The following is a 13,936-nucleotide window of genomic DNA, read 5'->3' as shown; positions in this document are numbered from 1 at the left end:
AATACAGTATTAACAGTTTTATTCGCATTTTTATATTTAAAGATGTGTTACTGACGGTATCGGGCCACGATATACAAATGATAATATGTGTTTCAAATATTTCATTGTATATTGATAATATAAAAACTTTCACACATAGTCATATATATACATAACATACATATATATATATATATATATATATATATATATATATATATATATACGTATGTATAATTTTCAATGTTGACAAATTCATTTTATTTTCACGGAAATTCAATCGATGAAACTGCAAATAAAAATATCTAATAAACGAAACATTTTTTTCGCTTATACCCCTTAAATGATTAAGATATACATACATACATACATATATACGCATACATACATACAAAAAAGAAAAAGAAATAAAAAAAGAAAAAGAAAGAAAAAAGAAAAAAAAAATGGAAAAGTCTCTTTCGTTGCATTTTACGTATCGTTTCACATGACACATCGATTATGGGCTAAATAACAAAACAAAAATAATAGAAAAAAAAAAAAGGAAAAAAGAAAAAAGAAACAAAAATATAAGAGTATAGAATAGAATAGAAAAGAAAAGAAACATACACACGTAAACATATTCAGAGTCATGGGCAAGTAAAATCATGTATCATCAGCTAACCAATTATAATAATTATAATAATAGTAATAATAATAATAATAATAATAATAATAATCTCTATGATCAACATATTCAACTAAATTTTTGTTCTTGTCTTCTTTTTTTGTTCTTTTTTGGTTTGTTTTTTTTTTTTTCCGTTTTACTTATAATCTATTTTTCTTCTATTCTTGCGAACAAGTTTACCGGGGCATCCGTAAACGTAGATGCATTAATTATACTCTGAGAATGTATATAAGATATGACTAAAAACAAATTGAAAAAAGAAATATATATATAAGCATACAAACGTACATATACACACATACACACACACATATATATATATAATATGTAGAAACGTTAATAAGTAAAAAATAAATCCCTAAGTGAATTTATCCAAAAATAATACAAATACACGCACACAAGAGTAGACACATGCACAGACGTACGCACACGTACACGTACACGTTTTTTTTATTATTTAAGAGTACACACAGACACACACGCATACATACACGCAATCATATCAAACTTAAAATCATTTTGGCAACACATATATACACATATGCGCATTAATCATCACATTTCGGAGTGATGATTTACGAAAGAGTCGGAGAGGGAGAAGGAAAGAGAGAGAGGGGGGGGGGAACAGAAAGAGACAGAGAGAGAGAGAGAAAGAGAGAAAATAGAAAAAAAAAACTTTATCATTCATACTATCATTTGTTTTTTCTTCGATCTTCCCTATTACTTTTCTTCATTTTCCCTCATTCTTAATCGCCTCGATACAGTTACAAGAATATGAACGAAGTTAATTTTTAATTTACAATAAAAAATATTTTTTCATCTTTCTCTTCAACCTTGTCCCCCTCCACCTTTCACTCTTATCCTAAAATTTGTTCTATCATTATAACGTAACCGTTCTCTCTCTCTCTCTCTCTCTCTCTCTCTCTCTTTCTTTCTTTCTTTCTATTTATGCTTGAACTTAAGGACCAACATGCTTATTGTGAGGAACACTACGATCCAAATGATAGTAGATATAAAACCATTGTACACATCTGGCTCTGATATACTCCAACCACGAGTCAGCATAGAACGAAGTGCCGTAGTTGCCATCGTCAAGGGTAAACCTTGCGAGACATATCGTAAAACTGTTGGCATACCCTCTATGGGCCATATCACACCTGAAATTAATAATTAAAAAATAAATCAATTGACAATATTAATAATCCAGTATTACATACTATCCACGATTATACATACGTATGTATGTATGTAAACATACATAAACATACACACACAAAGGGAGAGGAAGAGAGAGAGAGAGAAAAAGAGAAGTAATTATATATATTTTATAATTTTTTTTTTTTTATGAAAAGAATTGAAAATAAACGTCTGAGATCAAATAAAATATTTATATCAATTAAGATAGATTTTAATGAGAATTGATTTTTTCAAAAAACAAAGTTTCTTAAAACAATTACATACCACTGAGAAGAAGTGTGGGATAGAAACTACCCAGGGCCAATTGGATGGCGTTTCTTTCGAGCTCGCAAATTGCCGAAATTACGAATCCTATTAAAATAAGAAAGAAGATTAATACATTGATCTATGACTATTGATTGATTTTTGAAAGCATGAAAGATTTTTTTTTTATTATTTATTTATTTATTTATTTATTTACTTATTTGTTTTATAATCTTTTTTAATTGAAAAAAAGAAAAAAGAAAATATTAAAAAATTCATATACGACAAATTAATAAAGTGACAAATAATTATTATAATGACAAAATGAAATAAGATTGAAAAAAATAGAGGTAATATAATATAGCATACATACACATATATATATATATATACACATATATATATATATATACATAGTTATGTATGTGACTTCAAAGTTATGCAATATTATAGAGGGTTAACTTAATCAGGTTAACTATGTGTTTTCGAGCGAGCTATATTATGTTATTGTTACGTGTAAATCCTTAATTAGAGAGCTTGTATAATTTAAGGTAGCTTTTACGCAAGGAAGATTTCTCGCCTAGATATATATATATATATATATATATATATATATATATGCATATATATATATATATATGCATATATAGATACATATATGCGTGTACAATGTTTCGCCTATCAGATCTAGTTTTTGCGTAATGGAACCTGCATCCTGTGTGAATGTATTGCGTAATTATGGCGTATTACACGTCAGAAAGCATTGAAAAACATTTCTAATGGGATAGTTTTATGAGCTCGTCCGAATTAAGAAATAGCGAGTTAGCAAGCAAACATTAAATGGATTTGTTAATCCGCAATGAATGCGAAATCTACGTAAATTTATATATATGCTGATAATCACGACTGACTGTATGATTTCTGTAAATCATTTGAGAAGGGAATAAATGTTAAGAATTTTTTCTCTGTCTTTTCGTATTTGACAAAAAAAAAAAAAAATATTAAAAATTACGTATTTGCGAAGTATCTATGAATTAATATGTATAGTGCAAGATTTCTTTTCTCTTTTTTTTTTTTTTTTTTCTTTTTTGTAAAATTGAATCGTAAATCGATATTCCAATTTATATATAAATAAAAAGAAAATTCTAAAAAAAATAAGTTCTATTAAGATGTTGAGATTTGTTTCATGTATTTATTAAAATTTGTTTTTCTTAAAAAAAAAAAAAAATATCAAAGAAATTAATAAAATTTATCTTACCGAAGCACATGCCACAGAGACCTTGAAGTATCGTCAATATAATCACCCATCCTATTTCACCTTTGCATTCGACTCGGAAAACTAATATCATGAATATTAATACCAATGCCGTTTGACCGCACATAACGACAAATTGGGTTACCACGTGGGAGAAAAGTATTTCACCGGGTGTTACTCCTGCTACCCAACTTCTATCCAACAATCCTTCCATTCTCTCGATGATCAATGCAGATGAGGTTAAAGCAACCGCCAGGAAAAACACGATGCTATTTTTCGACAAATAAATCATATTTCATTCAAGAATAAAAAAAAAGTCCAGTGATAGTAATAATAGTAATAATAGATTTTTTTTTTTTTTTTTTATATATATAAGTACAAGATGTTACAACGTGTGTAATAAACGGACGTCTATATGTCTTCGGGTTCTTTTTTTTTTTTTTATAATTGCAAAATTAAACGAAAGAAAAAGAATTAAATAAAGAAAGGAAAAAAAAAGACAACAACAACAACAACAACAATAGAAAAAGATAATATTTACTTAAAAATATTTTAACTCACGTTAGTATAACACCGGGTGCAACGAAATCCGTGAAACTTGGCTCGTTCGATCCATAGATCGGATCCTTGAATTGAATCGGAACGTCAGCCAACTTTGAATTTTCTTTGCACGCTATCAATAGATCTTTGGCGAAATCCCGATATGAATATTGTAGATCCCTCATCAACATTAGGCCAACTTGTTGATCTGCAAGAGAATTTTGTAAATAATGCGTGGATTATTATTTGAGAATTAGAAATGAAATATTGAACAATAATAATTGAGAGAACACGTTCATGGTTTTTTACCCTCTTTCTTCCTATCCAATTATTTACATATATGAAAGTTAACTTGTACAATAATTAACATTGTTCAGGTGAATTAATTTAACTCTTTGAGGCATACGATTTTAAAGAAAATGAAAACCCAAGTTGCACAAAAAAAAAGAAAAATAAAAAAAATAAAATTAAACTTCAAAAAAAAAAAAAAAAGAAAAAAAATTAAATAATACTGTATTAATGAACTGTAATGACTATGAATAATTTCAACTTTTTGAGCATAAAAAGCAAAGCAAAAGGTGGGAATAGTTTTTAATTCATCTAATCCCAAAGAGTTAAACCATTGATAACGATATTATTGATATAATTGAAAACTTACTGGACATATCTAACCAAACTCTGATCTCACTTTGATCGAGAGTTTCATCATCAGCATCCCTTCCAAGTACCATTCGTGCGACTAAAGCATCCGTGAAATTTTCTGTGAAATATAGCATCCCCCATGCCTCACCTTTTCGTACAGCGTCTTGTGCTGCCTCAGGATCCGGATAATAATTCTTTGTCAAATAAATTTACAAAGTATATTAAAAATTACATTATTCATTTTTTTGTCTCTTTATTTTTTTATGTTAATCACTTATTATAGAGCCCAAGAAAAAGGAAGAAAAAAAAATACGATCCCATACGATCGAAAGTTACTGATTGCAAAAATCAATTTATGTAATATTTATTTAAATTAAAATATTCATATTATACTGATTTACAATATGTGTTTTGTCATATTTATTAATATAATTGATGATCAAATAAATGTAACTGAATTTATGGGACACTTTTTGAAGTAACACGTTCAAAATTATGACTATATATTAAAAAAAAACTTTTAACATTTTTGAAATCGGTGACCTTAAATATTATACTAATCCATAATCCAAGAATGGATAGAAATTTTCTATATATCGACGTTTGTGTTAATCAGTATTGTTAAAATAAAAATCCTTACCTTTATAATTGTATCGTTATTGAGAAATTTGAGATATCGACAACTCAGTAAAGAGAAATCACAGCCTTCCGAGACAGGGCATGTCATATTTTCGAAAAAAACTTCGTGGTTAACTATAGCCAATTTTAAACCTATTGGATCCCTTCCAATTGCCAAACAGAAAAGTATCACTTGCATGACTGGCAATGCGAAGATGAACAACATAACACTGAATAGTAAAAAAAAAAAAAAAAAAAAAAAAAAAGGACAAAACAAAAATAAATTATAAAAAAGAAATTATAAAAAGAAAATAAAAAAAATAAAAACGGATATTTCATTATTTTTATTTATTTATTTTTTGTTTATTCACTTCTGACAGAGAATTCTCTTTTTTCTTTTCTTTTTTTGTTTTTCTCTTTTATGCATATCATTTTTATATTTTTTTTATTTATATATATATATAAAAATTATATATATATATATATTCATGGAACAATCGATATGGCTTTCGTACTTACCCGATATTTCTCCACATACGTAAGAAATTCTTTTGCAAGAGGGCCCTTATTTTTCCTACGCTAGTAATATTGTAACAATCTGTAAAATTACTACATTCCAGCGTTGAGTCTGCTTTACTTCCGTGTAATGATTTGTTCGTGAGCTATCAAAATCAATAATGTTTTATATTAATATAAAATACATATATACACGCGCAGAGAGAGAGAGAGAGAGAGAGAGAGAAAGAGAGAGAGAGAGAATCTCAAAAAAGATTTGATTCATGCTTCAGACGCATAACGAAAGGATCACATAGAACAACTTTTTAATGAGAATAAAAAAAAAAAAAAAAAAAAGATTTACCTTTTTTTTTTAATTTAATAATAATAACGACCGCTTTAAAGATTATATGGGTAATAAATATCATCGTATTTAAATTTACGTCTTAAATTGATTGAGGTAATCATTGGTTACCATTGAAAAAGTTATGAGATCCTTTCGAAATATGGATCGCTTTCGAAATGTGGGTCGAATCTTTTAAGGACATCCTTCTATACACATTATTGTGGACGAAGTGAAAGTTAGGACAATTCGTCTTTCTTGTTTCTCTTCTTTTTTTCTTTCTTTCTTTCTTTTTTTTTTTTTTCTTCAATATCATCTGTTAAATTATAAAAGAAAAAGAAAAAATTCTTATAACTTCTTACGTCATAATGATTGCCAACTCCATTCGTCGAATCATGAATGAGAACTTCTTTGCTTTGATAGAAATTCAAACCAACCACACCAGATTCTTCGGTGACATAAACTGGTTCATCCTTCTTTCCCCAATTTAAAGAAGCCTGAGAAAATGAGGAAAAAATTGACAAAATTTTTTTTTCTTTTTTTTTTTTTTTTTTTTTTTATTGATTATTCATCATTTATATTTAATAATAATATATTTTTTATTATCGTAATAAATAATGTTCTTTTATATTCGTTTATTTATTACTAAGTTTAAAAAGAGAGAAAATAAAAAACGAAATCTCGAAATAAACAATGAATATAAATAGAAATAATTGTCATGTCCTTTTGTTTTTATTCTTTTCATCAAATTGATATTGTAAAAATAAATAAATAAATAAATAAATAAATAATTGAATAATCGATCGTATACCATTAATATAGAATATCCAATCAATTAATTAATTAATTAACATTATATACGATTGTTATGTACTTACCAAACTAATATTGTTCGAAATATTTAATTCCGTTGTTGGTTGGGCGTATTGACCTTGTCTCCTGGATAGTTTTAAAAAAACATCCTCGAGCGATGTACAATTGTACATCGTCAGAAGTGCCCGTGGTGATTCCTCGGCTAATAAACGTCCACTTCTCATTAATCCGATCTGAAATGAGATAGAAAAAAAGAAAAAAAAAAAAAAATAGCAAAAAAGATAAGACTTTAACTTTGAAGAAGAATCCAAAAAAAAAAAGAAAAGAAAACATAAATTTATTATTAAAAAGATTTTATACTTTTTCTTTTTTTCGAATTCATTTTGTTCGACAAATACTATTTATTTTTTTCGGTTCTTTTTATGTCCCTAACATTCCACCTCCCCCCCCCCTTCTCCTTAGTCCTTCATGATGTTGGAATGCAAAACGAATGAGGCAATAATTGCATTATCCTACATAAGTCTCTGGCATATCTACGTAAATACATATATGAAATACATATATATGTATGTACTTATATATGTATTAAAAAATTTTTAATCTATCCAATGCATCTATCTAATTACAATATAAAAATATATAATTCGTGCGTTCCGTGCGGGATGAAATAATATCGAGAAAAATTCTACCCATATTTATCGTATATAGGTACAAGGGTTATCTGAACAAGAAAACTGATCGATTAGTATAACTTTGTTTTTTTTTTATTTTTTATTTACCCTTACTACATTAGTTAAACGAGCATCGAATTATAATTGATCAGAGTGATAAATTTTTTTTTACTCTTTTCCTTATCTTACTTTTTTTTTTTTGTTATTTCGTGAAGAACCGATCCAATTATAATAATTTCTAAGAAGAAAAAAAAATTTCCTTCGTTTCGACGAAGTTGATCAATATTTATTTGACCTTTCACTAATATAATTATAGTATATACATTATAATTATAGAGTAATCATACCATATATATAAATATATATATATATATATATATATAAAATAAATAAATATATATATATATATATATTATATATATTTATTTTATGTGTATGTGTGTGTATGTGCGTGTATAGTATATGAAACTAATTAAATGTCAATTGTATAACTATGTTATTATATTGCATATCATACTATCTTATTAGATCGCCACATGGTTCATTACTTTTAATGAAAAAATTATCTTCGATATTCAAGGTAATGGTTTTCTTGAAGTGATCGTAAACAATATTGTGTAATAATTTGTGAACTATGAATATATACATGAATATGTACATATATACATATATAATTATTTATACTCGTATGATTCGAAATTTGTTATGTATGTATTATGAATTATTAAATTATATATGTTTGTGTATATTGTGATCCTTATTGAACTAAATGATATTTAAATTAGTTCGAAAATTATTTAGCATTCTTATTAAATAGAATTTAATTACTTAAGTGCGTTACTTTTTTTTTTTGCTTTTTAATTGTTCAATGGAAATATTTAAAGCAAAGCTACTGAATGATAATCTATTCATATTAATAAAAACACGTTAAAGTGCAAAATGATAAAAAAATTTTTCTTTATATCTCAGACTCGAGTTCTTAATAATTTAAAAAACCTGGCAAAAGTCAATTTGTTGATAATAAATATTTCAAATTTCTAATCAATATTTCAAATTTCTAATCAATGTTTCAAAGAAAAAAAGAAAAAAATAAACAAATAATATCAAATACATATATATATATATATATATATACACAAATCAAAATTTACTTTTTTATATTTTTTCATCCGCCTTCCGTTCCTATTTCATAATATTTAAATTATACAAATGGATTATTTTTTTTTTTTATATATTAAAATTGATTTTATCAAAAATAATCGTTAGATCATTAGATATGAACTCATGTTCATATAACATTTATTTTTTCTTATTCCTCTCCACATGGGAACATAGTTATTGTTGTTATTGTTTGTTTTAAAAACTGAGAGACACATTATATAAATCTAAATATTACATATAGTAATAAAACTAAATACTACATAATAAGTTTTAAGTTAAAAAATTTGAATCAAAATAATTGAATAGATAATAAATTTACGATGTTCATTAAATATTCATAAATTTTATATAAGATTTAGAAAGGAAATTTAGAAGGTATATTTAAGATTCCCTCCCCCTCCCCCTCCCTCTCTTTTTCTTACCGTATGAGCTTGTCGAGCCTCTTCGATATAATGAGTCGTGATGATGACTGTCTTGTTGCCATCTTTGGTTATCTGTACTAGATGATTCCAAATGCTGAAAGTCGATTTTATCTTAATTAATTTCGATCGAACTGAGTCAGTATATTATATATAAATAGTTTGTATATTTAGTATATAAAAATATACGTATATATTATTTTCATTAACTCGAGATATAGGAAATAAATGATAAAATGAAATCGAGAGAAAAAAAAAGGAATGTCTAATAAGAGAACGTTTTGTAAATTTATATAATTTATATATAATTTTACAGTATATCTTCCAGTATAAAGTGTTATCAATTATTTTTACTAAAACATATAAAAAGATTGTATTTGATTTTATTAAAAAATAAATAAATAAAGAAAAGGACAACGAAATCTTTTTTTTTTTTACTAATTATGCTATTGCAAAACTTTCATATATTTATCTATATGGAACTGGTTCTCTCTCTCTCTCTCTCTCTCTCTCTCTCTCTCTCTCTCTCTCTTTCTCTTTCTCTTTCTCTTATTTTACGTATGGATGTAAGAATGTATGATAAATGAAAACAATTTGCAACACTTTACGTGGACCATTTTGAATATTTTATTTCAATGCTTCCCAGTTTCAAGATAAATAAATTTTATTTTTTCCGATAAAATTCGATCATTCTTTAATACATATATATATATATATATATATATGTATATATATAAAAAATAGAATAATTTTACAATATAATTTTTGGATCGATAATAATCATGAAAGTATTTCACGATTAATATTTTTCAATAAGACCGGATGAATTCCTTTGAGTATCTTATTAAAAAGATAAAAAGAAAAAAAAAAAAGAAGTAGGAGTTGAAAAAAAAAAGAAATAAAATGAAGGAGAAAATGTAAATACAGATTGTATCGTATTTGGATTAATCATAACGATTGTAAGAATTTTTGCATTTAATATTTACATTTTGAAACTAGATAATAAAGAAAGAAGAAATCACAACGACAAGGACGACGACAACGACGACGACGACGATAAAGACGAAGACGACGAAAACGAAAACGAAGATGAAGATGAAGGCGACAATATCTCATGTATTATTTAAACGATCATTCGAGTATACACTTTTTCTTTTAACACGCCTTAGGCGTAGCTGTCGTCTTTTTTATGATTCCTTCGGACCTTGACCTATGACACTTACATTAAGTAATATTATCTCGAGAAACAACAAATTACAGTATACTAGATGATTATAGTTGGTAACATCAGAATTCTATATTTTTACATCAACGATCAAACATGATGCAATTATAATCCGAATGTTTTCGAGAATTACATTATATCTCATATATATATATATATATATATATATATATATATATATATGCGTATGTATACGTATACGTAGGTGTATGAAATATATATGTAAATAGTTTGTAATATTTTGAATGTAACGTCATGGATATTTGATTTGAAAATTTTTCAATGTGTGACCTATCTATATATATGTCTATAGATAACTTCGTGAAAAATTATGATCGGATGAACACGAACGAGACTGCGATTGCATTGAGATTATTTTTTTCTTCTTTTTCTTTTTTTTTCTTTTTTTTTTACAAGGTCGTCGTAACCTACGTGGAAATGTACGATACAAACGGTATCTTATAAGATCGAGAGCACGTTTCGTAGTAAGAAATAAACGAAGACTGTTCTTAAGTATAATTATTACATATGATTTTTTTTCTCCTTCCTTTTTTTCTTTTATGTTAATTTTTCGCTTATACCTTTAATTCTTTTTCTTTTCGTTATAAATTCATGCGACTTTTTTTTTACTTCCTTGTTTGTTTCTTCTCCTTCTCCTTTTTTCTTTTCTTGGTATCTTTTTTTCTTTTGTTGAATTTATTTATAAATATGAATATAATAAATATGTAAGTATTATATACGTACACATGTAAATACGTGTGTTAAATTTCGATAAAAAGAAAAAAACAAATAAAAAAAAAAAGAAAAAAAAAAAAAAAGAAACAATATCATAAAATATTTTCCTTCTTCTTCCTACCTTCGAAAAATGTATAAATTTTATAAAGAAATCATTTAATTAATATAATAAATATAGTATGAGTATATTTATACGCGTACACGCGGTTAGAATTTCGATGAGATTATATAATGAAATATACAAATGTAATCGATGGTTTCGTTTTCATCATAAAGAAGTAATAAAATATTTCTTCTTATTTTTTTCTTTTTTTCTTTTTTTCAAAACGTTTTACGAATAATATTAAGTTGATGTATGATTAACGTACGTACACACAGACACACACACACACACACACACACACACACACACACACACACACAGATTCGTACAATGTTGAGATACATTCTAGCATGCAAAAATATGTGTAAGAGCATTTACGATATCGGACATGCGGCGGAAAGGATTAGAAGAGAGAGAAAGAGAGAGAGAGAGAGAGAAAGAGAGAGAGAAAAAGATAGAAAAAGAAAAAAATATAACGAGAAAAATTTACAAGAATTAATGACTTTTTTATGATCAGAGAAAGTAGATTATTTTTCTACGAACTATCGTGTACGCGTGCGCGTATTTGACCCGACCATTAACGAGTATTATGCGAAAATATTCTTAGCCTATTCGTACCGACATATATACATACATACATACATATATATATATATATATATATATATATATATATATATATATATATATATATATTAAAACGAATAAAAGAGTATAGAGAATGTTGTGATTTATCTAGAAAATAATCCGTTAAACCATGGTAATAGGATTTAATTTATAAAAATGATTTTACGGCGACGGATTAGTATAATAGTTACGATGTTTTTGAAAAAATTGAAAGAAAATAAATAGAAGAAAAAAAAAAAAAAAGAAAAAAAAAAAAGAAAAACGAAAAGGAAAAACCATTTTACGGTATCCAACTACGTAACCCAATCTATAAACGTATATGATGTGTTTCGAGTCATGATTCGAAAGATGCGATGTGAATTCGAAAGGGAAGCAAGTAGTTTCGTTGTTAACTTTCTCGGCAATTCGTAATTGGATGTCGCCATTATGTCCGATAGGCCGTTCTTTGCATGAACGGCCATTAACGATAACATCTTCTATTTTTCTTTTTTTTTTTTTCCTTTTCTTCTTGGTTCTTTTTTTTTCCACGGATGATTAAAAAAACGGAAAAAAAAGATTGCGATGTTAGAAAAGCAAAAAAAAAAAATAAAAGAAGAAGAAAAAAAGAAATAAATGTAGAGAATAATTATATGGGAAAAATTTTTTTTTCTTTTTTTTTTTCCTTTTTCCTTTTTCCTTTTTTTCATCGTTTTAATGACAAATGATAACTGTAAACTCAAATAAATCGATCAACAAGTTTTTATCATGAATGTATAATAATGATTTTCGTTCTTGATCCTTCGTTTACCTTTTTTTTTTTTCTTTTCTTTTATATATATATATATATATATATATATATATATATATTTTTTTTTTTTTTTATTTCAATTGTATCAGAGATAAATTATATTCGATCTCGATAAAAAAAAAACAAAAAAAAAAAAATTGTAAAAAATATTGCATCGAAACTATGCGATGTTAATTCGCATTTTTCTTAGAAAATATTATAAAAAATATAGGAAAAAATCCAAAATAAGGTATTAATATACGTATATATACATATATATATATATATATATATATATATATATATATTATTTAATTTATTATTTGTAAATGAAAAATATTTGAATATATAACATAATCGAAAAAGAGATTTTAATAAAAAAAAATTTCTTCACATGTAAAATAAATGAAATGAAATCGTATGATTATAAATTAAAAATATAGCCCTTTTTTTAATTTCCCATAGTAAAGAAACGAATATAAAACATGAAAGAATTTCTCTCTTGTAGTAGTCGTCGTTCGTTCCTTTCAACGTTCATTCGGAGATAGGAGAGAAAAAAAGAAAGTTAGAAACGCTTAGCTAAACACAGACAATATTTGATCATGTATCTATCCTAGAATCGATTCTATCATTTACGATGATGTGCTTTTAAAATGTTATATTAAATTTCAACGGACAATAATATAATGTTTTAAATTAATTTTTAAAATCAACATGAATCGAATTAAATGAGTTTTGCCTTTGTAGAAATATATCTATAGAAATATATCAGGGTTATTATTAAAATCATTAAAATCATTTTTAAATTAAATATTTTACTTTTAACGAAATGCAAAAAATTTACCTTTGTCTGAGTAACGGATCAACGCCCACGGTTGGTTCGTCGAGTATTAAAAGTTCAGGATCGTGCATGAGAGCCACTGCGAACGATACCCGTCTTTGTTGGCCACCACTGTTAAAAAAAAAGAAAAGAACAAAAATAAAAACAAATAAACGAACGAAAAGATTTTTTTTCGAACAAAAGGATTATTCTTTTTTTCTTTTTATAAATAGTTAAAAAAAAAAAAAAAATAATAATAATTTTCGAATGTAAGAAAAATTTCGAAAAATAATTCCGTTGGGTGCCATTTAATAATCTTACAATAAAATAATTAAATGAAAAAAATTTTTCTGTTATATTAAAGACTATGAAAAATTATTATTTTAAATCATATTCGATATTTATTAAATAAATGCTTGACATAAAGTAGAAAAATCATATATTTTAAATACTATTCTCTAGATTTATTTCTTGTTTTTGATATGTGTTGCAAGTGCTCCTTTTATTTTTTTTTTTTTTTTTTCTTTTTTTCTCCAGTCGAAATATATACGAACATAACTATATATATATATAAGAAAATTTCTTGAACATGCTAATGCAACATATAATAATTCTATCAA

At 25.8% G+C, this 13,936-nt stretch overlaps 1 protein-coding gene across 9 annotated transcripts in view; it reads right to left on the bottom strand.

Moving 5' to 3' along the window:
* Window positions 1–667: 667 nt before the first annotated feature.
* LOC124947890 (ABC transporter G family member 23) overlaps window positions 668–13,936 on the bottom strand; it is a 51,269-nt gene continuing 38,000 nt past the window's right edge. For all 9 annotated transcript variants that reach the window (XM_047490648.1, XM_047490640.1, XM_047490645.1 and 6 more), the window contains 11 exons: window positions 13,341–13,448; window positions 9,044–9,137; window positions 6,855–7,022; window positions 6,339–6,473; window positions 5,658–5,800; window positions 5,161–5,368; window positions 4,537–4,714; window positions 3,900–4,086; window positions 3,342–3,607; window positions 2,105–2,191; window positions 668–1,800 (listed from right to left, as the gene is read on the bottom strand). In XM_047490648.1, coding sequence (XP_047346604.1) covers window positions 1,586–1,800; window positions 2,105–2,191; window positions 3,342–3,607; window positions 3,900–4,086; window positions 4,537–4,714; window positions 5,161–5,368; window positions 5,658–5,800; window positions 6,339–6,473; window positions 6,855–7,022; window positions 9,044–9,137; window positions 13,341–13,448 — 1,789 coding nt within the window. In that variant the 3' untranslated portion in view covers window positions 668–1,585. The remainder of the gene's footprint in view (window positions 1,801–2,104; window positions 2,192–3,341; window positions 3,608–3,899; window positions 4,087–4,536; window positions 4,715–5,160; window positions 5,369–5,657; window positions 5,801–6,338; window positions 6,474–6,854; window positions 7,023–9,043; window positions 9,138–13,340; window positions 13,449–13,936) is intronic.

Source organism: Vespa velutina, chromosome 3 (assembly GCF_912470025.1).
Source record: "Vespa velutina chromosome 3, iVesVel2.1, whole genome shotgun sequence".
In the NCBI taxonomy this organism is placed as follows: Eukaryota; Metazoa; Arthropoda; class Insecta; order Hymenoptera; family Vespidae; genus Vespa; species Vespa velutina.
This window is presented reverse-complemented; position numbering and strand designations above follow the sequence as displayed.